The sequence below is a fragment of the Ascaphus truei genome, chromosome 6 (genome assembly GCF_040206685.1).
Source record: "Ascaphus truei isolate aAscTru1 chromosome 6, aAscTru1.hap1, whole genome shotgun sequence".
Taxonomy (NCBI): Eukaryota; Metazoa; Chordata; class Amphibia; order Anura; family Ascaphidae; genus Ascaphus; species Ascaphus truei.
In genome coordinates this window covers 48,465,679-48,488,733 of record NC_134488.1, presented here as the reverse complement: position 1 = coordinate 48,488,733, position 23,055 = coordinate 48,465,679, and the positions used below count along the sequence as shown (strand labels likewise).

Genomic DNA, 23,055 nt, shown 5'->3' with positions numbered 1-23,055 from the left:
TCGTTGCCTGCCCCCTCCTCGCACTACGCACGCCGCCAGCCCATCTCCTTGTGTTCCGCCCGCCACCCACACCTCGTTGCCTGCCCCGTCCTAGCATTACGCACGCCGCCAGCCCATCTCCTTGTGTTCCGCCCGCCACCCACACCTCGTTGCCTGCCCCCTCCTCGCATTACGCACGCCGCCTGCCCATCTCCTTGTGTTCCGCCCGCCACCCACACCTCGTTGCCTGCCCCCTCCTCGCATTACGCACGCCGCCTGCCCATCTCCTTGTGTTCCGCCCGCCACCCACACCTCGTTGCCTGCCCCCGTCCTCGCATTACGCACGCCGCCAGCCCATCTCCTTGCGTTCCGCCCGCCACCCACACCTCATTGCCTGCCCCCCTCCTCGCGTTCCACACCCCGCCAGCCCAACTCCTCACGTTCTACACGCTGCCCACACCTCTAGTTGTCAGCCTCGCGTTCTGCATGCCGCCCATACCCCTTGTTGCCCGGCCCGCTCCTCTTATTCCGCACGCCGCCAGCTCCGTTCCTCTTGTTCTGCGCGCTGCCCGCACCTGTCGTTGCCTGCCTCCCTTTCCGCACGCCACCAGCCGCGCTCCTCGAGTTCTGCGCGCTGCCCGCACCTGTCGTTGCCCGCCCCGCTCCTCTTGCTCCGTACGCCACAAGCCCCGCTGCTCGTGTTCCACGCACCGTCCCCCCCACCTCTCGTTGCCCGCCCCGCTCCTCTTGTTTCGCACGCCGCCAGCCCCGCTCCTCTTGTTTCGCACGCCGCCAGCCCCGCTCCTCTTGTTTCGCACGCCGCCAGCCCCGCTCCTCGTCACGCTCCGTTTTTATATATTGTTATGGGAATTTTCTTATTGCTAGACACTGATCTAAACCCTCTTCCCATAGGACGAGATTGATCAGGTGATCCTTGTGGGGGGAGCCACGCGCGTCCCCAAAGTGCAGGAATTTCTGCTGAAGGAGGTTGGGAAGTAAGTTGAGCGCGGCATGGGCTGTGTGCGGTCCTGGGAGGGGGCGCCGTTTGATACCTCCTCCCTCTGTCACACCCCCCCCCTGTCTGTCTCACCCCCCTTCCTCCCCCACCTCTCCCCTCCCTCCCCCCCACCTGTCTCTCCCGCCTTCCCCCCCTGCCTGTCTCCCCCACCACCTCTCCCCCTTCATTCCCCCCCCCCGCCTGTCTCTCCCCCCCTCCCCTGCTGGGTGGCTTACACCCCTCCCCCATGTGGCTCTCACCCCTCCTCTCCCTCCCCCCCCCCCTTGCAGGGAGGAACTGGGTAAGAACATTAATGCGGACGAGGCTGCGGCGATGGGAGCCGTGTATCAGGCGGCCGCTCTCAGCAAGGCCTTCAAAGTGAAGCCGTTCATAGTCAGGGACGCGGCCATCTTCCCCATACAGGTGAGACACCCCCCCCCCATACAGGTGAGATCCCCCCTCCCCCCCCCCAGAGACCTCTGACCCTGCGCCCCCCTCTCTCTCTCTCTCTCTGACCCCGCGCCCTCCTCTCTCTCTCTCTGACCCTGCGCCCCCCTCTCTCTCTCTGACCCTGCGCCCCCCCTCTCTCTCTCTGACCCCGCGCCTCTCTCTCTCTCTCTCTCTCTGACCCCGCGTCTATCTCTCTATCTCTCTCTATATCTCTCTCTCTCTATATCTCTCTCTATATCTCAATCTCTGACCCCGGACAGGTGGAGTTCACCCGTGAGGTGGAGGAAGAGGATCAAAGCAAGAGCCTGAAGCACAACAAGCGCATCCTGTTCCAGCGGTTGGCACCGTACCCCCAGCGCAAGGTCATCACCTTCAACCGATACACCGATGACTTTCAGTTCAACATCAACTACGGAGACCTGGGCTTCCTGGGCCCTGAGGATCTGCAGTGAGTCTCCCCGCGGGGCTGGGGGGGCGTGGCTGGGGGGGCAATACCTGCTATAGTATCACTATAATGCTGCCCCGTACCTCCCTTCCCCCACCCACCTCCATGTCTCTCTCCCCCCCATCCCCCTCCGTGTCTCTCTCCCCCCCATCCCCCTCCGTGTCTCTCTCCCCCCCATCCCCCTCCGTGTCTCTCTCCCCCCCATCCCCCTCCGTGTCTCTCTCCCCCCCATCCCCCTCCGTGTCTCTCTCCCCCCCATCCCCCTCCGTGTCCCTCTCCCCCCCATCCCCCTCCGTGTCCCTCTCCCCCCCATCCCCCTCCGTGTCTCTCTCCCCCCCATCCCCCTCCGTGTCTCTCTCCCCCCCATCCCCCTCCGTGTCTCTCTCCCCCCCATCCCCCTCCGTGTCTCTCTCCCCCCCATCCCCCTCCGTGTCTCTCTCCCCCCCATCCCCCTCCGTGTCTCTCTCCCCCCCATCCCCCTCCGTGTCTCTCTCCCCCCCATCCCCCTCCGTGTCTCTCTCCCCCCCATACCCCTCCGTGTCTCTCTCCCCCCCATCCCCCTCCGTGTCTCTCTCCCCCCCATCCCCCTCCGTGTCTCTCTCCCCCCCCATCCCCCTCCGTGTCTCTCTCCCCCCCATCCCCCTCCGTGTCTCTCTCCCCCCCATCCCCCTCCGTGTCTCTCTCCCCCCCCATACCCCTCCGTGTCTCTCTCCCCCCCCATACCCCTCCGTGTCTCTCTCCCCCCCATCCCCCTCCGTGTCTCTCTCCCCCCCATCCCCCTCCGTGTCTCTCTCCCCCCCCATACCCCTCCGTGTCTCTCTCCCCCCCCATACCCCTCCGTGTCTCTCTCCCCCCCATCCCCCTCCGTGTCTCTCTCCCCCCTCATCCCCCTCCGTGTCTCTCTCCCCCCCCATCCCCCTCCGTGTCTCTCTCCCCCCATCCCCCTCCGTGTCTCTCTCCCCCCCATCCCCCTCCGTGTCTCTTCCCCCCCCTCTCTCCTCCGCCCCCCCCCCTCCCTCCCTCCATGTCTCCCCCCTCCGCCCCCCCCCCCTTCCATGCGCAGGGTTTTTGGCTCTCTGAACCTCACCACGGTGAAGCTGAACGGGGTCGGGGAAAGTTTCCAGAAGAGGTCCGACTACGAGTCTAAAGGGATCAAGGCTCACTTCAACATGGACGAGAGCGGCCTGCTCAGCCTGGACCGGGTACGGGGGGCTTCTCGCACACCTGGGGGGGATTAGTGGCATCGGGACGCAGCATTATTACCTGTATGTCGGTGTCGTACCTTTTAATCTCCCTGCGCTTTACAGTTGGAGGTGTGTGCAGCCACCTCTGGGGTGTGAGCCTCCATAAGGGAGATTTTAGGATCACTTCATGCAGAGTAAGGCTGGGGCCACTCTGAGCGATCAGGCTGCCTTAAGGCAGTGATCGCGTCCATGCGGCGTGCGGGCGGAAGTGGGAGGGGGCGCGCGTTGCGCAAGAAATCAGTTGAAACTGATTTCTTGGCGCGACAGGCCGGTTACGTGAGCGATTCGCCCAATGAGGTCGAACCCACCCCCCCCCCCCCCGCGGCCCATCCACCATGGCCAGGGAAAGCACCGCTTCACGCGGGTCACTTCCCAGCCTCTGCATAGTGAAGGCTGAGCACAAGGGGCTCCAGCCTAAGCGGCCAAAGTAACGCGGCGGCAAAGTACACAAACTGTCACATACTGACTTAATTCCTGTCATCACCATATTGGTGAGTGAGATCCCCTACATCCTCCCATCTTCTCCTCCCTCCCATCTTCTCCCTCCCTCCCATCTCCTCCCTCCCATCTTCTCCTCCCTCCCATCTCCTCCCTCCCATCTTCTCCTCCCTCCCATCTTCTCCTCCCTCCCATCTTCTCCTCCCTCCCATCTTCTCTTCCTCCCCATCTTCTCCTTCTCCTCCTCCCCATCTTCTCTTCCTCCCCATCTTCTCCTTCTCCTCCTCCCCATCTTCTCCATCTTCTCCTCCCCATCTTCTCTTCCTCCCCATCTTCTCCTCCTCTTCCTCCCCATCTTCTCCTCCTCCTCTTCCTCCCCATCTTCTCCCCCTCCTCTTCCTCCCCCCCTTCTCCTCTCCCTCCCCCCCTCCTCTTCCTCCTCCCCACCTCCTCCTCGCGCCACCTTGCCCTCCCGTAGTGCAGCTCTGCGCCCTCTAACCCTGCTGCGATTCTCCCACTTCAGGTGGAAGCGGTGTTCGAGACGGTCATGGAGGAGAAGCCGGAACAGGAATCCACATTGACCAGTAAGTAGCCGGGTCGCCCCAACCTCTGCTAAACCGGGGGGTCCCCAAAGTCTGTGTGTAAACCCAGGGAGAGGGGAGATCCCTTCTGTCTGTCACTGTGCATGCAACACGAGTTTACACAGGCAGAGACCCTCTCCCCACATATCTGGCACTGATGGGGAAAGGGGGGGGGGGGGCGAGACACACTTAATTGGCAAACGCTCCTATTCATGGGCACTGGGGAAATGCAACTTCCCACTGCAACTTCCCACTGCAACTTCCCACTGCAACTTCCCACTGCAACTTCCCACCGCAACTTCCCACCGCAACTTCCCACCGCAACTTCCCACCGCAACTTCCCACCGCAACTTCCCACCGCAACTTCCCACCGCAACTTCCCACCGCAACTTCCCACCGCAACTTCCCACCGCAACTTCCCACCGCAACTTCCCACCGCAACTTCCCACCGCAACTTCCCACCGCAACTTCTAATTCACAGAAAAATATATTTATTTATAAAATGTTACCAGGAAGTAATACATTGAGAGTATGTGCTGGGCACAGAGTTATGATAACAATACACGGTTACATTAAAAGAACAGGGTTATACAGTCACTTCTGGGAGAAGGAGCGGCTCAGTGAGTAAAGACACTGACCGGCACTGAGTGTGAAGCAGGGGAGCCTGGTTCAATTCCCGGTGTCGGCTCCTTGTGACCTTGGGCAAGTCACTTTATCTCCCTGTGCCTCAGGCACAAAACCTAGATTGTAAGATCAACGGGGCAGGGACCTGTGCCGGCAAAATGTCTCTGTAAAGCGCTACGTAAAACTAGCAGCGCTGTACAAGAACATGCTATTATTATTATTACTTCACAGACATTTCATGGGCAGATGGTGTTGGAAAATTGGGTCCATGGCATAAAGGGTGGGGTGAGTTTCAGATTGAAATAGAGAAGCTTTAACATCACCAGACATCAACAAACGGCTCACACCCTTTGGCTGTCCGCCTTTGGGGCGACACAGATGTACACTGAAGCGGTTGAGATTGAAAGCAGACTAATCTTTGCTATTAGCAGCGATAGATTTATAAGGACGTAAATGAAACGGTTAAGTGACGCCAGGAGGTCTCACTGGAGGAGATTGGTCACTCTGGGGCTTATTGGTTAAACTGCAGTTGAAAGCCCCGATAGCCCTTCCCCACCCCCCGATATCCTGCTCCCCCCTAAATAGCCTGTGTGCCCGTCTTTCCTCATGCACAGAACTGGGTAACACGATCTCCAGCCTGTTCGGAGGTGGGACTTCCACGTCGGATGCCAAAGACAACGCGACAGACTCCTCCGTCCAGGTGAGATACTCGTTACTTCAGTGCCTGCAGAACCGGCAGAGCTTACACTTTAATCTTCCTATTAACAGTGTTGATCAAAAAAGATTTGATCAGAAAGGTAACCCTCTATATAGCACTCTAAACCTATATAGTATTTAATTATGGACATAAAGGATTGTCCAACAATTAGTGCTGTCAGAATCACCGTAGAAGTCAAAAATAATAAAATTTTATTACGTCTTAATTGACTTTAAAAACACAGATGCAGTATTAAAAATCCCCATATAAACGTGGCTATAGTGGATATTGATACCAAATAAATATTGGAAATCAAGCTATATTTTACAATATCCAATCATCCAGACCTATAGGTATGTAGTATAAAAACTGCTGAGACGGCTTAGGTTTGTATCAGAGACCGCTACTCCTGTATAAGTGATACATTCACAAACTATGTTACAACAGGTGCTGTCTTGGATCCCTTTTAGCAACGGTGTAGCTAGCCTTTAATTGGCTTTGTATGTAAAGAGAGATCCAGCAATATGTCTTTATATAGGTAGTTGGAACATTGTATATACTCAGAATGTTATGTGATACAGATGTGTGCCCGTATAGTCATACACATTTAGCAGTGGAGTGCTTGAGAGCCCGAAAAAATCTTAATTGCTGGCTATGTGTTTTAACCACTAACAGTATCTGTTTCCATTGCTATTGCAAAAGACACCGCCGTGATATACACACTACCGGGAATTAAATCCTCTATTCAGAACATCACATAGATTGTACTGTGTAATGATAAACAGGTAATGTCATAAGCCAACATAATAATAAACAGATGTACCCAGGGTCTGCAGCAGACAATTTTGAGTGCTGCAGATAATGAATCGTTTCTGGTATGTATCAAGCACTAGTAGTATATGTTGCCACTGTTTTTGCAAAAAATACAGACGTGATATGCACACTGCTGGAGTATAATATACCCCGTTGACCTATTCTATCACACTGATTTTGCAGTTTTACAATGACCAGGTAATGGCATGAGCCGAAAAACATAAGCCACAAATGTACTCAGAGTCTGCAACAATATATATTAAGTTGCAGATTGTAGATGGGTCGCTGCACAATACAAGCCTGCTCATCTGCTGGTGTCCGGATGCTGCCACTGAGTGTGACGTCACCGCCGTGACGCACTATGTTCCCCGACGTACTGTACGTTTCACGTGTTACACACGCTTCATCAGGGGGAGATAATCCCTCCTCCCCCCGATGAAGCGTGTGTAACACGTGAAACGTACAGTACGTCGGGGAACGTAGTGCGTCACGGCGGTGACGTCACACTCAGTGACAGCATCCGGACACCAGCAGATGAGCAGGCTTGTATTGTGCAGCGACCCATCTACAATCTGCAACTTAATATATATTGTTGCAGACTCTGAGTACATTTGTGGCTTATGTTTTTCGGCTCATGCCATTACCTGGTCATTGTAAAACTGCAAAATCAGTGTGATAGAATAGGTCAACGGGGTATATTATACTCCAGCAGTGTGCATATCACGTCTGTATTTTTTGCAAAAACAGTGGCAACATATACTACTAGTGCTTGATACATACCAGAAACGATTCATTATCTGCAGCACTCAAAATTGTCTGCTGCAGACCCTGGGTACATCTGTTTATTATTATGTTGGCTTATGACATTACCTGTTTATCATTACACAGTACAATCTATGTGATGTTCTGAATAGAGGATTTAATTCCCGGTAGTGTGTATATCACGGCGGTGTCTTTTGCAATAGCAATGGAAACAGATACTGTTAGTGGTTAAAACACATAGCCAGCAATTAAGATTTTTTTCGGGCTCTCAAGCACTCCACTGCTAAATGTGTATGACTATACGGGCACACATCTGTATCACATAACATTCTGAGTATATACAATGTTCCAACTACCTATATAAAGACATATTGCTGGATCTCTCTTTACATACAAAGCCAATTAAAGGCTAGCTACACCGTTGCTAAAAGGGATCCAAGACAGCACCTGTTGTAACATAGTTTGTGAATGTATCACTTATACAGGAGTAGCGGTCTCTGATACAAACCTAAGCCGTCTCAGCAGTTTTTATACTACATACCTATAGGTCTGGATGATTGGATATTGTAAAATATAGCTTGATTTCCAATATTTATTTGGTATCAATATCCACTATAGCCACGTTTATATGGGGATTTTTAATACTGCATCTGTGTTTTTAAAGTCAATTAAGACGTAATAAAATTTTATTATTTTTGACTTCTACGGTGATTCTGACAGCACTAATTGTTGGACAATCCTTTATGTCCATAATTAAATACTATATAGGTTTAGAGTGCTATATAGAGGGTTACCTTTCTGATCAAATCTTTTTTGATCAACACTGTTAATATCATACATTAACCCTTTAAGCACCAGCTATATATTTCCATTTTTCTGACATTTATTTTGGTGATTGCGGTTTCAGTTACATATTCACTTTAATCTTCCTGCCAGAGAAGCTGCAGCTGCTTGTCCATGAAAAAATAATAAATAAAGATTCCTGCAGCGAGTCGCAATAATCTCCAATACTGTGCGGGGAGCGGGCAAAGTGCGTGTGTCTGGGGGTGTTACTAGTAAAAACGGAGTCATTTGCCCAGAAGTCTTTTATTGGGGGTTATTAAAGAGTCATATATAGCCCTCTCCTTGATAAAGGCAATTTTTGCCGAAACGTTGGACCCTTTGGTGGCACATTAAATTGCATCTTCAGAAGACCGTGTGCCTGCTTCCATTTTCTTTGGGTTATTAAAGAGCCCACACAAGTCCGGAGGACCATGTAATTCTCAGAAGTCGCCTCTCCCAAGGGGCTTTACTTTACCCTTTTACTGCCAGAAGGGGGAAGCGAGAGAATGAATCCCCTAATGTATTCTATATCAGACACTATAAGTTAGAACGCTGGGTGTGTGGGCGCGCTGGGCATTTGCGGGTGTGTGGGCGCGCTGGGCCTCTGCGGGTGCTGGGTGTCTGGGCGCGCTGGGCCTCTGCGGGTGTGTGGGCGCGCTGGGCCTCTGCGGGTGCTGGGTGTGGGCGCGCTGGGTCTCTGTGGGTGTCTGGGCGCGCTGGGCCTCTGCGGGTGCTGGGTGTCTGGGCGCGCTGGGCCTCTGTGGGTGCTGGGTGTGTGGGCGCGCTGGGCCTCTGCCGATGCTGGGTGTGGGCGCGCTGGGCCCCTGCGGGTGCTGGGTGTGTGGGCGCGCTGGGCCACTGCGGGTGCTGGGTGTGCGTGCGCCTGTCTCCGGGTGTGTACAATGCACTGAGGCCGTGCTGGGAAACCAGTGCATGGCTGTCTGTGTGCACGTCATATGTCACTTGTGATCACTCCCATCTCTCCGCAGGAGGATGAGGAGGCACCAACAGAGGCCACAAAGGAGGAAGAGCAGGCGCCGGGAGAGCCGGCAGGCGAGCAGCCAGACAAGGAAACGGCAAGAAAAACGGAACCTGAGAAGCAGGAAGAGAACAAGGAGGAGGGCGAGAAAGCAGAAACTCAGGTAATCAAACGGCCGGGGGGGCGGTGTGTGGCGGCAGGCGGTGCGTGGGGGGGGGGGCGGTGCGTGGGGGCAGCTGGTGGGGGGGGGGGTGCGTGGCGGCAGCTTGGGGGGGCAGTGCGTGGCGGCAGCTTGGGGGGGCAGTGCGTGGCGGCCGCTGGGGTGTACGGTGCGTGGCGTCAGCTGGGGGGGCGGTGTGTGGCGGCAGCTGGGGAGGGGCGTGCGTGGTGGCGGCTGGGGGGGGGTTCGGCGCGTGGCGGTGGCGGCCGCCCTTGCTTCTAAATATAATGGAGTAATTTTTCCCGGCACATGATTCTGGCAGGACCCCAAAGAGAAGGACGGGGCTGGGAAAGAGGGAGACTCCGCAAACCCCCCCGAGGAAGAGCCCAGGAAACCCGCGGCCCCCAAGAAGCAGAAGCTGGTGGACGAGATCGGAGCGACGCAGACCTTGAATGATGTGCCGGACTTCCTGGAGGAAGAGATCAAGAGGTCTACTAAGATGTGAGTGCAGGGGGAGGGGAGCTCGGAGTGGTGGCACCGGTACCGACCCACTGCTGCTCTCACCACCTCGGGCAATAGCCGTGCACTGCCCCCCCCCCCCCCCCCTCCTGTGCAGAATTACGCGGAGAGATCAGCTCGTATCACTAATTACATCCCGACTTTAACCAGCGCTAATAATGTCCCTTAATGATCCACACTGGCTCTTGCGGAAAGTACCGGGAGAGTGTCCAGTGATTTGATTTCAACAAGAGGTTATGATTGTGAAGAAGTACTTCCCAGAAAGGGTGGTGGATGCATGGAACAGTCTCCCAGCAGAGGCGGTATTGGCTAATATAGTAAGGGAATTTACACATGCTTGGGATGGACGTGGCTATCCTACATACGAATGAGATCTGGGGTACTAATAAGGGTTCACAAGGGATGGGAAAGTGGGTGTTTGTGGGGCTACGTGTTTCTTATCGGTGTTTCCGTGCTGCACAAACGGGACTCGTGTCGCTGAAAGAGGAGAGTATCTCCCCCTCTCTGTGTCCTGCTGCAGGCTCCAAGATCTGACCGAGAGAGACATGGCAAAGCATGAGCGGGAGAAGGCGGCCAACAGTCTGGAGGCTTTTATCTTTGAGACACAGGTACGGACACGGAGAGTGCTCTGCTCTGTTACTGTGCACTCCTGGAGGTTCGGGCTCAGTACCTCCCAGGGGAAAGTGCACTAATGGCAGTGACAGGGTTAAGGGGTCAGTCCCTCCTAGGGGCAAAGTGTACTAATGGCAGTGACATGGTTAAGGGGTCAGTCTCTCCTAGGGGCAAAGTGCACTAATGGCAGTGACGGGGTTAAGGGGTCAGTCTCTCCTAGGGGCAAAGTGTACTAATGGCAGTGACATGGTTAAGGGGTCAGTCCCTCCTAGGGGCAAAGTGTACTAACGGCAGTGACAGGGTTAAGGGGTCAGTCTCTCCTAGGGGCAAAGTGTACTAATGGCAGTGACAGGGTTAAGGGGTCAGACCCTCCTAGGGGAAAGTGTACTAATGGCAGTGACGTGGTTAAGGGGTCAGTCCCTCCTAGGGGAAAGTGTACTAATGGCAGTGACATGGTTAAGGGGTCAGTCCCTCCTAGGGGCAAAGTGTACTAATGGCAGTGACGTGGTCTATAGGTTACATGTTGGTGGGTAACTCCATTTGTGAACAGAAATAATAATGTGGCCCTTGTAACCAAAAGCCCAGATGGGTGTTTACGGTGTTTAATCTTTGTCGATAAGACTGTTTGAAGACTGCTGTAACGCACATGCATGGAGATGGTTGGTCCACACTTCTCTTTGTTTTACTGGTTAATGATGGCAGCATAATTAGTTTGGAGAGCGAATGGGGAAGGATAATTAACAGATAAGATTACAATCTAACAGAGAAATAGAAAGTGACTAATCTTTTTACAAGAAGAGCTGGAAGGACCGCCCTTTAAACCCATTCAAACCAGGCTGTGCCCCCCAGCGCCGGAAGGTCCGTTATGGCAGCAGGCCAATGTGTTGGTAAATCTGGGCCTGAATCTTTCTGCTAAACACAGCAGCTTGTCCTCCTGCTGCTGCGGGGGATTGTCCCTGTGGTGTGACGGGCTGAGCAGCAGGGGGAGGGGAAATAACGGAGGGGTGCGAGTGGCAGCCCCAGCACCGCTTCCTGAGGCAGGTGAAGGAGCCCGGCAGTCTGGCCTGTGACTCCTTGTCTCATTCTACCCCGCAGGACAAGCTTGAACAGGGAGAGTTTCGTAAGGTCTCCACGCAGGAGCAGAGGGGCGAGATCGCCAGCAAGCTCAGCCAGGCCTCCAGCTGGCTGGAAGACGAGGGATACGCAGCCACCACCAAGGTAGGTGCTCAGTGGAGCATCCTGGACAGACCCCGCGCCCTTTCCGCCGCCCTTCCCCTTTTCGCTCCCCTTTCCGCCGCCCTTCCCCTTTTCGCTCCCCTTTCCGCCGCCCTTCCCCTTTTCTAACTAGCTGTATTGCTCATGGCTGCTCCCTGGCATTGAGGGGGTTTGATCTTGTTTGTTGTGTGTGCGCCAGGAGCTGAAAGAGAAGCTGTCGGAGCTCCGGAAACTCTGCAAGGCTCTCTTCTTCAAGGTGGAGGAGAGGAGGAAGTGGCCTGACAGGCTGGCGGCCTTGGACAGTCTGCTCAATCACTCCAGCATCTTCCTAAAGTAAGATCTGCTGGGGGAATGGGGTGGGCTGGGGGCTCCATTGTGAACGAGAATAAGAGGGGGAAGCATTGTACTCCACTTTAAAACAACGCTCTGGCTGTGAGCACGGCTCTGGCTCTATGGCTAAGAACCTCTTACGCTGAGCGCTGTTGTTGCACTCTCTCTCTCGAGTGCTCTCTCTCGCGCGCGCTTTCCCTCTCTCGCGCGCTTTCCCTCTCTCTCTCGCGCGTGCTTTCCCTCTCTCTCTCGCGCTTTCCCTCTCTCTCTCTCTCTCTCGCGCTTTCCCTCTCTCTCTCTCTCTCGCGCTTTCCCTCTCTCTCTCTCGCGCGCTTTCCCTCTCTCTCTCGCGCGCGCTTTCCCTCTCTCTCTCGCGCGCGCTTTCCCTCTCTCTCTCGCGCGCGCTTTCCCTCTCTCTCTCGCGCGCGCTTTCCCTCTCTCTCTCGCGCGCGCTTTCCCTCTCTCTCTCTCGCGCGCTTTCCCTCTCTCTCTCTCGCGCGCTTTCCCTCTCTCTCTCGCTCGCGCTTTCCCTCTCTCTCTCTCGCGCGCTTTCCCTCTCTCTCTCTCGCGCGCTTTCCCTCTCTCTCGCGCGCTTTCCCTCTCTCTCTCTTGCGCGCTTTCCCTCTCTCTCTCTCTTGCGCGCTTTCCCTCTCTCTCTCTCTTGCGCGTTTTCCCTCTCTCTCTCGCGCGCTTTCCCTCTCTCTCTCTCGCGCGCGCTTTCCCTCTCTCTCTCTCGCGCGCGCTTTCCCTCTCTCTCTCTCGCGCGCGCTTTCCCTCTCTCTCTCTCGCGCGCGCTTTCCCTCTCTCTCTCTTGCGCGCGCTTTCCCTCTCTCTCTCTCGCGCGCGCTTTCCCTCTCTCTCTCTCGCGCGCGCTTTCCCTCTCTCTCTCTCGCGCGCGCTTTCCCTCTCTCTCTCTCGCGCGCTTTCCCTCTCTCTCTCGCGCGCTTTCCCTCTCTCCCTCTCTCGCGTGCTCTCCCTCTCTCTCGCATGCTCTCCCTCTCTCTCGCGTGCTCTCCCGCTCGCGCTCTCGCTTTCCCTCTCGCGCTCTCGCTTTCCCTCTCGCTCTCTCGCTTTCGCTCTCGCGCTCTCGCTTTCCCTCTCGTGCTCTCGCTCTCTCGCTTTCCCTCTCGTGCGCTCGCTTTCCCTCTCGCTTTCCCGCTTTCCCTCTCGCGCTCTCGCTTTCCCTCTCGCGCTCTCGCTTTCCCTCTCGCGCTCTCGCTTTCCCTCTCGCGCTCTCGCTTTCCCTCTCGCGCTCTCGCTCTCTCGCTTTCAGACTAACGTTTCTCTTGTGTATTATAGGAGTGCTCGAATGATCCCAGAAGATGATCAGATCTTTACAGAGGTGGAGCTGAACACACTGGAGAAGCTGATCTCCGACTCCTGGGTAAGGAGAAGCCGCTCCCGGGAGATGGCGATTATTTACATGCATGCGCGCACACTAGAGCAGTTCTTCCTTTCCTTACATATATAAAGCGCGCACACATGCATACATACAAGTACACACAGTTGGATAAATGTGTATACGTCTCCCCACCCCAGACATGGAAGAACGAGACCCTGGCGGAACAGGCTAAGCTGCCCCCCACAGAGAAGCCGGCCCTCCTCTCCAAGGATATTGAGCAGAAGTTGTCCGCTCTTGACCGGGAGGTGCAGTACCTGCTCAACAAGGCCAAGTTCTCCAAACCCAAACCCAAGAAGAAGAGCAACTCCACGAAGACTGAGGCCGAGAAGAACTCCACGGACAGCGGCGAGAAGGTCATCCCTCCCCTAAGTGAGGAAAGTGTGGGAGGTGAGCGGACACTCACATCACTGGCAGCCTCTGGGTTCTGCACCCTCCTCATTGTCCTCTGTGTGGCATCAGCCGTGGGTCTGTGTGGCATCAGCCATGGGTCTGGGTGGTATCAGCCGTGGGTCCACACATCCCTCCCCCACACATCCCTCCCCCACACATCCCTCCCCCACACATCCCTCCCCCACACATCCCTCCCCCACACATCCCTCCCCCACCCCGCATTGACGAATCGCATTAAAGAGATCTATGCCCGTTCCCACCTCCGCAGATAAACCTGATGATGCAGAGCCTTTGAAGGATCCCCCGGCAGAGGAAGCGCAGGGCGAGATCCCGGAGCTGGGAGAGGTGGAACCAGGTAATCCGGGGCACGCACAGGAGTTTTAAGGCTCTGTTCAGGATGTAAGTTTGGAACAGACGCCCAGGGGGTCTAAATCCAGAATGTGGGCTGTCTCAGCTCTCCCTATAACCATCTCCATTTTCTCTCTCTCCTCGCCTCTTCGCTCGCCTCCTCGCTCTCCTCCTCGCTCGCCTCTAGGATCATTCTTTCTAATGTGCCCCCCTTCCTCCCAGCCTGCCTCAGGCGCCCCCACCTGCAGGCCCTGGTAGACATTAAGTCTCCCATTACAAAAATACCATTGGGCTGCAGGGATAGGGCGCTGAGGCACGTGCTCTCCTTCAGGCGGCAGGTACAACTGCTGCTGCCAGGGAACACAGTCTGTGGAGGGGTCCTTTGGGGTGCTCTACGAAGGCATCATGTACACGGTGTATTATGGCACGGAGGAGGTTAGCTGCTATTTGTGCAAGAAGCTGGGGCACGCTCGCAGGAGCTGTCCCAAAGCGAACAAAACATCTACCCCAGCTCCTGCACCCGCTCCTCCCTCTGCCAAAACACTCTGTACTGCTGTGCCCACCACTGTGGGGCCCTTTGAGGGCTCAGGTCCCCCGTAGGGCTGCAAGAGAGGTCGCTGCCCCTACTCAGACAGCGACTTCTGGACCTGTCCCTTAAGACCAAAGGGAGAGGAAAAAGGCCGCCCTGGTACAGCCACCCTTTGTTGTTGCCACCCCCGAGCACACCCTACTCCGAATGTAAGCACCGTGCGGGGGAGCAGGGGGAAACACCTGCTGGGGAGACAACATCACCCTCTCATGGGGTATCAATCCCCAGGAAGAAGTTTAAAACCAACAAGAGGGTGGCTAAGGACGAGAAGGGTGAACCTTACTACGTTCACCCTCTAAAGACTCCTAAGCGGAACAAAGGATAAGTTCCGCACAGAGTGGTCTGGTCCAGGCCACTGTTTAAGATCAGCCAGTGTGGGCCGGACCCCACTTCAGGTCCCCAAGGGGGTGAGCCTGTAGGCTCATGGGATCTGGAGGAAGTGAGAAGGGAAAGGGAGGTACCCAACGATTCAGGGGTGGAAGGCCAGAGTGCTATACAGCATGAGGCCCTGCCCCTGGAGATAGACGTTGGGTTCCTTCCAATACCCCTCTCAATTGGAAGGTAGTCCCCGGGGACTTGTGTTTCAGTGGATCTACCACACCGGATCCAGCTGTCTTCAGGGACTTGGGGGTCAGCCAGGATCCCCCTCTGGCTGTGCCACCTTCGGGTGGCACACCTGGGGCAATGCTCCAGCTCATGTCACCGGAGGAGGGGGTTGAACTTGGGATGACCCCCATGAATTACTCTGGGAGTGGGATTAAGGGGGGTGTGGGGGTGGAGCAGGGGAGGCAGGTTTGAGTGGGGGTGTTGTGGCGAGTACTTCAAATTACATCGTGGAGGCGTCTGAAAGGGCCGTCTCTGTGGGGAGTCTCCGTTGGGCTCTCTGCAAGAGGCGCCTGCTGGGCTGGACCCTTCCCATGGGGTGCTCGCCGAGGAGAACCCTCTCGCGGTTACTGCAGGCCCCTGCGATATCTCATCTGCCCAGGTGGCGGTGAAGGCACTGCGTGCCTCTGTAGCCCCAAAGGTCACTCGGGGGGGCCCACTGCCTCCACCCAACCACCACCAGCTGCCCCTGAACTTTCCAACCCAGGTTCAAACGTAGAGGGTACAGTGGACCCCCGTGAAAACACCAAAGGGGGGGCCCATTCTAAGGCTGAGGAAATCAACTCCCGCAGGGAAGGGTGGGAGTTTTGAGATCATCAGCCAAGAGGAGCCCTGGGAGTTGGGGCTCAGTGAGAAGTATTCCTCTGACACCGTGGAGTCGGTGGACTGCTTGACCACCGTTATCCCTGCCCAGGAACTAGCTGAGTTCCTGGAAAGTACCCTCTACGGGCAGAGAAGCATGAAGGTGCAGTTGGCCCTCGAGTGGTGGAAGGATGCCTCACTCATTCTCCACTCTTTCATGGAATATATGAGGGCCAACCATAGGGCCAAAAACTCCGGGACCCTTGACCATGTTTTACCCCTTGTTGCGAGCCCACATGGCTACTCAGGATTCAGCGCCTGTGGGAAGCACAAGGAAAACTACTGACTACCAATGGCTTTGAGCATCGGTACGCTTAATGCAAATGACTGTAGGGATGGGTTTCGCAGGTTCCAGGTACTCTCCTTTTTACAGAAGGGAGGGTATTCTGTGAGTTTCCTGCAAGAAACCCATACCACTCCAGAGGCCGAAGCCAGCTGGCATCTAGAGTGGCGAGGCAGGGTCTTCTTCAGCCACCTCACTTCATCATCTAGTGGGGTGGTGACCCTGTTCTCGGAGTCCTTTTAGCCAAAGCTGCTGTTCCAGGCCGTCTGTTGCATCTCGGGGTCCGGCATGAGGACTGCACTTTCAATTTCTTGAACGTGTATGCTCCTGCCACCGGACCCTAGAAAATGCAGTTCTTTGTCAGACTGTCTGATTACCTGGAGACAGTCGACGCGGACGAGTACGTGGTGCTCGGGGTGATTTCAACTGCACCCTCGAGGCTCTGGTCCGGAGCCACACCCGTACTCTGCGTCGACCCTGCGGGAGATCATCGCCCGCAACTCCTTGGTAGACGTCTGGCGAGAACAACATCCCGGGGCATCCACTGAGTTCACCCATGTTAGGGTGTATATGGGTGAACGGATGTCTTGGTCCCGGATCGACGAGCTGTATATATCCAACCACAGCCTGTCGCAAGCCCAGTCCAGTGCCATTAGGCTGGCGCCGTTCGCGGACCACAATTGTGCGTCCGTGACGGTGGCTCTACTACCAGCAGCGCCCTCGGACGTCTAATGGCACTTCAATATGTTGTTGGAGGACAAGGGGTTCGCGATGTCGGCCCGAGACTTTTGGACGGCCTGGAGAGGTTGCAGGTCGGACTTTGCCACATTAGAGCAGTGGTGGGACGTGGGCAAGGTTCTCCTGCGCCTCGTTTGTCAGGAGCACGCCAAAGGTACTAGCAGACGGCGCGATGCTAAGATCGAGGCCCTTGGGGGGGGGGGGAGGTGCTCGATCTCGAGGAGCGGCTGTCTGTGGCAGGGGACCAATACCTGCAGATTGCATACGTAGAGAGGAAGTGCGCTCTCCGAGACTTGGAAGATCGGAGAGCTCGGGGGGGGGGGGGGGGCGTATGTGCGAACCCGCCTCCAGTTCCTTCGGGAGATAGGTCACGCCTCTTCTACGCGCTGGAGAAAGAGGGGAACCCGTAAACATGTCACCTGCTTACTGGCAGAGGACGGTTCCCCTCAGATGAACCCGGAGAGCATCTGGGACAGAGCCCGGAGGTTCTACGTAGACCTTTTCTCTCTGGAGTCCATCCAGCCGAACACATGCAGGGTCTTATGGGAAGGGCTTCCCACAGCCAACGAGGGTGGAAGGGAGCGGCTTGAGTTACCATTGACTCTGGTCAAGCTCTCTCAAGCCCTCCATCTCATGTCCCGCGGAAAAGCGCCAGGGCTAAATGGGCTGACTGTGGAGTTCTTCCAGTTTTTCTGGGGGTATGCTGGGACCCGATTTCACCGAGGTCCTGGCCGAAGCCCTGGAGACCGGTGAGATGCCCCTTTCGTGTCGGCGGGCAGTACTGTCTCTGCTGCCGAAGAAGGGGGATCTCCGCCAGATTTCTAACTGGCGACCATTCTTGCAGCTCAGCACGGACTATAAGATCGTAACCAAAGCGATCTCGCTGAGGCTCAAGTCCGTGCTGGCAGAGGGGATTCACCCCGACCAGTCCTATACTATCCCGGGCCGGAGCATTCATGATGACATTTTATTGGTGCGGGACCTGCTGCGCCATGCGCAGAGGACTGGTCTTTCACTCAACTTCCTGTCCCTAGATCTGGAGAAGGCGTTTGACAGGGTGGATCACCGATACCTCATACAGACCCTGCGGGCGTTTGGGGTGGGCCTTTTCCAGATGCTGTACGCCTCTGCAGAGTGTCTGGTGAAGAACAATTGGTCCTTGACGGCACCTTTTGGCGTTTGATCAGGGAGTACGTCAAGGATGCCCCCTGTCCGGGCAACTGTACCCGCTGGCCATCGAGCCCTTCCTCTGCCTACTGAGGAGGTGGCTCACCGGGCTGGTTCTGCGGGGCCAGACATGCGGGGGTAGTCCTGTCAGCCTATGCTGATGATGTGCTCCTCGCGGCCCAGGACCTAGTTGATCTGGAGCGGGCACAAGCGTGCCAAGAGGTCTACACCACGGCTTCTTCAGCTCGGATCAACTGGTCCAAGTGCTCCGGCCTTTTGGTAGGTGCCCTACAGGTGAACACCTTGCCCCCCACATTTCGTAATGTCTCATTGAGCGATACTCAAGTATCTGGGAGTCTACCTGTCTGCTGCGGAGAACCCAGCCCCAGAAAACTTCAGTGATCTTGAAGAGAGTCATCGCTCGTCTGGGGTCGTGGGCGTATCTGTCAAATGCTTTCCCTCAGGGGAAGGACTCTTGTGATCAACCAGCTGGTTGCCAGTCAGCGGTGGCACCGGCTGATAGCCATGGGTCCAACCCCTGAATTTGTCAGCAAGATCCAGAGGAAGTTGCTGGACTTTCTCTGGATGGGGAAGCATTGGGTCTCTGCGGGTGTTGCGTGCCTCCCTCTGGGAGAGGGTGGACAGGGAGTGATGTGTGTCCACTCCCAGATACACTTTCCGCCTCCAATACCTGCAGAGATACCTATTCGCAGATCCGTCTCTGCAGTGGTGCCAGCTGGCGACCAGTTTCTTTCGCCAGCTGCGCAATATGGGGTATGACCGGCAACTATTTATCATCAAACCCGAGGAGTTAGGTAGAGACTTCTCGGTGCTGCCGGTATACTACCGGGACTTACTAAGGGCCTGGAGCCAGGTCTCCGCGACCAAGAAAGGACAGGCGGCGGTGGGGGTTGGTTTCATCGCCGAGCCCCTGCTTTTTAATCCAGCAGTCGGGGCTCGGATGTTGGATTCACCCTATATCTGCCGCCAATTAATCACGGGTGACCAGAGTCTGGGATCTCCTGGACTACGAACAACGGGACTGGGTAGGGGCAGAGGTACTCGCGCACTGTATGGATCTGCATACTGCCCGCGTCCCTCGTCTGATCCAGGAGATTAAAGATGCCATCCACCCCGACTCGCGCACCTTCATCGAGGGGGTATTGCAGACCGGAGAGCCCTGCACATCCTATCACCCCCATTTCTCCGGATCTTTGCGTAGGACCAAAGCCACGGAAACCCCCTCTGGCTCCTCTTGCCCCCAACCTCAGCAGGTTTACCAAGGAAAGACCTGTACTCTCTCGTGCTCCATACAGTGCACAACCTCGCCCTTGTCGCCCACCCCGATACCATCTGGAGGCGGGTACTTTCTGCAGACGAGGGCGAGAGGCCCCGGTGGAGGGAACTCTATTCAGGGTTGGTTCCCTGTCCCGCCGGGGATTTGAATTGGAGAGTCCTCCACGGTGCACTGAGCACGGGAGAGTACTTAGCCTATTTCACGGACTCCCCCGCCGCCTGCCCCTTCTGTGGCGAGCGGGAGTCCGTGTACCATATTTATTTTAGCTGCGCCAGACTGCAGCCCCTCTTATCCACCTTGAGGGACCTTCTCCTGCAGTTCTGGCTGCACTTTTTCCCCCTCTCCTTTTTATTTTTGGGTGCCCAGTGTCCCGGGACAATAAGCCTAGGGATCTCCTCATCATCCTGCTCCTGGCATTGGCTGAGCTAGCCATTTATAAGACCAGGAAGCAGTGTTTGGAGAGGGAGGTCCCAACAAACATCGTGGCCATGTTCCGGGTGCTGGTGCACTCCCGTATCCGGGCAGAGTACACGTACGCCGAGTCCACTGATACGGTTTCACAGTTTGTCTCCCAGTGGGCGTCAGGCGGGGGGCTCTGCTCGGTATCCCCCCCATTTGGATTTTTTTACATGGACTCTCCTATTCTAGTGCACATTATTTTAATTTACTGCTGCACTTGATACCGATTTATGTTATATTTTTGTTAGTCTGGTATTTTTTTCTTACTCCGTCCTTTAAAGACCAGTGAGTTACCTGTTGATCGTCCAATCAGACCTTCCAGATTAAATAGTCTTCCTCCTCCTCCTGCTGCTCTTCTGCTCTCCTCCTGCTGCTCTTCTGCTCTCCTCCTGTTGCTCTCCACCTCCTCCTGCTGCTCTCCTCCACCTCCTCCTGCTGCTCTCCTCCACCTCCTCCTGCTGCTCTCCTCCACCTCCTCCTGCTGCTCTCCTCCACCTCCTCCTGCTGCTCTCCTCCACCTCCTCCTGCTGCTCTCCTGCTCTTCTCCTGCTCTCCTCCTGCTGCTCTCCTGCTCTCCTCCTCCTGCTCTTGCTGCTGCTGCTCTCCTCCTCCTGCTCTTGCTGCTGCTGCTCTCCTCCTCCTGCTCTTGCTGCTGCTGCTCTCCTCCTCCTGCTCTTGCTGCTGCTGCTCTCCTCCTCCTGCTCTTGCTGCTGCTGCTCTCCTCCTCCTGCTCTTGCTGCTGCTCTCCTCACCTTTTTTCTCTTGTTCCCTCTCCCCTAGATCCCTTGGTGCAGAAGTCTCCGGATGCAGCAGAAGAGAAGCAGAAGACAGAGTTATAACCCCCCCTCTCCCGCAGCCCCCGGGCTGGCACATATATATTTATTAACATTACTTTTTTCGTAATGGCCCTTACAGGTTTCATGTCAACTGAGCGCCTTCTGTTTTTGCAAAGGAAAACAAAATGCAATAGAGCTGTATATTTCTGTCCTGCCTGGGATATATCCCGGGTTAGATATATCCCGGGTTAGATACATGTATATTTCTGTCCTGTCTGGGTTATCCTGGGTAGATGTATATTTCTGTCCTGCCTGGGATATATCCCGGGTTAGATATATCCCGGGTTAGATACATGTATATTTCTGTCCTGCCTGGGATATATCCCGGGTTAGATATATCCCGGGTTAGATACATGTATATTTCTGTCCTGTCTGGGTTATCCTGGGTAGATGTATATTTCTGTCCTGCTTGGGATATATTCCGGGTTAGATGGATATTTCTGTCCTGCCTGGGATATATCCCGGGTTAGATATATCCCAGGTTAGATACATGTATATTTCTGTCCTGCTTGGGATATCCCGGGTTAGATACATGTATATTTTTGTCCTGCTTGGGATATCCCGGTTAGATACGTGTATATTTCTGTCCTGCTTGGGATATATCCCGGGTTAGATGGATAGTTCTGTCCTGCTTGGGATATATCCCGGGTTACATGGATATTTCTATCCTGCTTGGGATATATCCCGGGTTACATGGATATTTCTGGTTTGCTTGGGATATATCCCGGGTTAGATGGATATTTCTATCCTGCTTGGGATATATCCCGGGTTACATGGATATTTCTATCCTGCTTGGGATATATCCCAGGTTAGATGGATATTTCTGTTTTGCTTGGGATATATCCCGGGTTAGATGGATATTTCTGTTTTGCTTGGGATATATCCCGGGTTAGATGGATATTTCTGGTTTCCTTGGGATATATCCCGGGTTAGATGGATATTTCTGTTTTGCTTGGGATATATCCCGGGTTAGATGGATATTTCTGTTTTGCTTGGGATATATCCCGGGTTAGATGGATATTTCTGGTTTGCTTGGGATATATCCCGGGTTAGATTAGTTTTTTCCCTTGTTTATCTGCTGTATTTTATTTGTTTTCACGCTGGGAAGTGAAGCAATTGTTCCCGGCTAAACATGTCGCCGGACACTCTCACCACTATTCAGGCTGGTGCGAAGTAGGATAACGCAGGGTTAACAAAGCATGAACTACCACTCATGCACGGGAGTCAGTGCACTATTATCTGTGTGTTATTCTCCGCCTCACCATATCGGGGCCCGAAGATGCGGGTCCCACAAGGTATACAATGAAGTAACGGTTGCCTTTGGTTTAATGTTATATCTGGATGCTTTGGCTCCTTTGAAATAAATCTGTTTTCTATAATGCCTGGGCCTCTGGTAAGGGACATTAATCTCTGTCCTGATAGTGTGTGTGTGTGTGTGAGGCTTTCCCTGTCCCGCAAGGGGCAGAACAGTGCACAGGTTAAAACCATTCCCAAGTCTGGACTTAAACATGTCCAAGACAAATATGTGAAGGAAAAAACTAAATACATTTTTAGTGTTTTACTGAAAGAAATTGATCACCAAGGAGATGGGGAGTTAAAATACTGGGGTCCCCGTGGATAGTGGTCCTGGGGTCTGTTCACAGGGTTAGTGCTATCTCAGGACCCCCGAGCCGCAATTTGTGAATAATGATCACAATGTTACATATGGGGGTGTGTGTGGCAAGCTGGGAGTCCCTAAAACATGGCCTAGCTGGGGTGTCATGCCGCCAGGAACACAGAGTAAAACATGGTCTTACCTGCCTCTTATGTGATCAGATTCCTGGGGGGAAAAGGCAGAATCTCTGGTTAGTCTCCGTGCTCCCGCGTGGCCAGAAAACCATCGCTGGGGTCTCGGGCAGCAAAGAAAGTAGCCATCACTTACATGTTCCATTGCAAACCCGACCTCCTGTAACTCCTGTGCAGCTCGGTGATCTGGGAAATCGGGGAGGGGTGCGAAAATACCAATTTCTGTACCACTGTGTGAGAAATCCTTAAATAGCACTAACGCACCATAATAACTGACCCCCACAGGAGCCTGCAATGCCTTGCTCCGTGGGGGCTTCTACCCTAGAGCAGCTAAATAATATTGTTGGCTTGACTCTTTGTGGTTCTGTGTGGCCGAGGGAAGGTACGGGGAGGGATAGACGCGCTTGTGAGTGACGCTCGAGTGCTGTGTGTTCAAGTCCGATGCATACTGGCGGTTTCCTGCTCGCGCCTGGAGATCAAGCTACAAACTAACAGGATGCGGAGTATGAGTGCACACTCCCAACTTGCTGCTACTCGGGACAGGGGCCACAGAGAAGAAAATGTTGCTGGCGGCCACGGTGGGGTCTCATCAGCGGCCGGCACCTCCAGGAACGGATTTATTCTGAGTATTATTGGGGAGGTCGGGATGCCCACTACGCGGCCTGGGTAACAGGCAGAGTGGCCCTGTGCAATGTGTATACAAGTCATTGCTGTGACGGCTTTTTTGATCTTTCTATTTTTTTTCCATCCTAACCCCAAACGTTCCTCTTTAATCGCAGAGAAATGTCCACGAGAAAAAAAATCTCAATCTTTGCAACTTTGGAATTATGAGAGCGTCCCTACCTAAGG

General features: G+C 54.8%; 1 protein-coding gene across 7 annotated transcripts in view; it reads left to right on the top strand.

Annotated features, from left to right (window-relative positions):
• The window catches only part of HYOU1 (hypoxia up-regulated 1), a 33,526-nt gene extending 11,724 nt beyond the window's left edge, over positions 1 to 21,802 (top strand). For 4 of the 7 annotated variants that reach the window (XM_075604200.1, XM_075604201.1, XM_075604203.1 and 1 more), the window contains exons 11-25: positions 892 to 974; positions 1,267 to 1,399; positions 1,687 to 1,874; positions 2,935 to 3,073; positions 4,077 to 4,137; positions 5,373 to 5,458; positions 8,842 to 8,994; positions 9,314 to 9,492; positions 10,031 to 10,118; positions 11,218 to 11,340; positions 11,537 to 11,670; positions 12,967 to 13,051; positions 13,207 to 13,456; positions 13,728 to 13,814; positions 20,366 to 21,802. In XM_075604200.1, coding sequence (XP_075460315.1) covers positions 892 to 974; positions 1,267 to 1,399; positions 1,687 to 1,874; positions 2,935 to 3,073; positions 4,077 to 4,137; positions 5,373 to 5,458; positions 8,842 to 8,994; positions 9,314 to 9,492; positions 10,031 to 10,118; positions 11,218 to 11,340; positions 11,537 to 11,670; positions 12,967 to 13,051; positions 13,207 to 13,456; positions 13,728 to 13,814; positions 20,366 to 20,424 — 1,848 coding nt within the window. In that variant the 3' untranslated portion in view covers positions 20,425 to 21,802. Of the gene's footprint in view, positions 1 to 891; positions 975 to 1,266; positions 1,400 to 1,686; positions 1,875 to 2,934; positions 3,074 to 4,076; positions 4,138 to 5,372; positions 5,459 to 8,841; positions 8,995 to 9,313; positions 9,493 to 10,030; positions 10,119 to 11,217; positions 11,341 to 11,536; positions 11,671 to 12,966; positions 13,052 to 13,206; positions 13,457 to 13,727; positions 13,859 to 20,365 lie in introns of all 7 variants that reach the window. The other 3 variants (XR_012802158.1, XR_012802157.1, XM_075604204.1) reach the window with 3 other exon arrangements.
• The last annotated feature ends 1,253 nt before the right edge of the window (positions 21,803 to 23,055 follow it).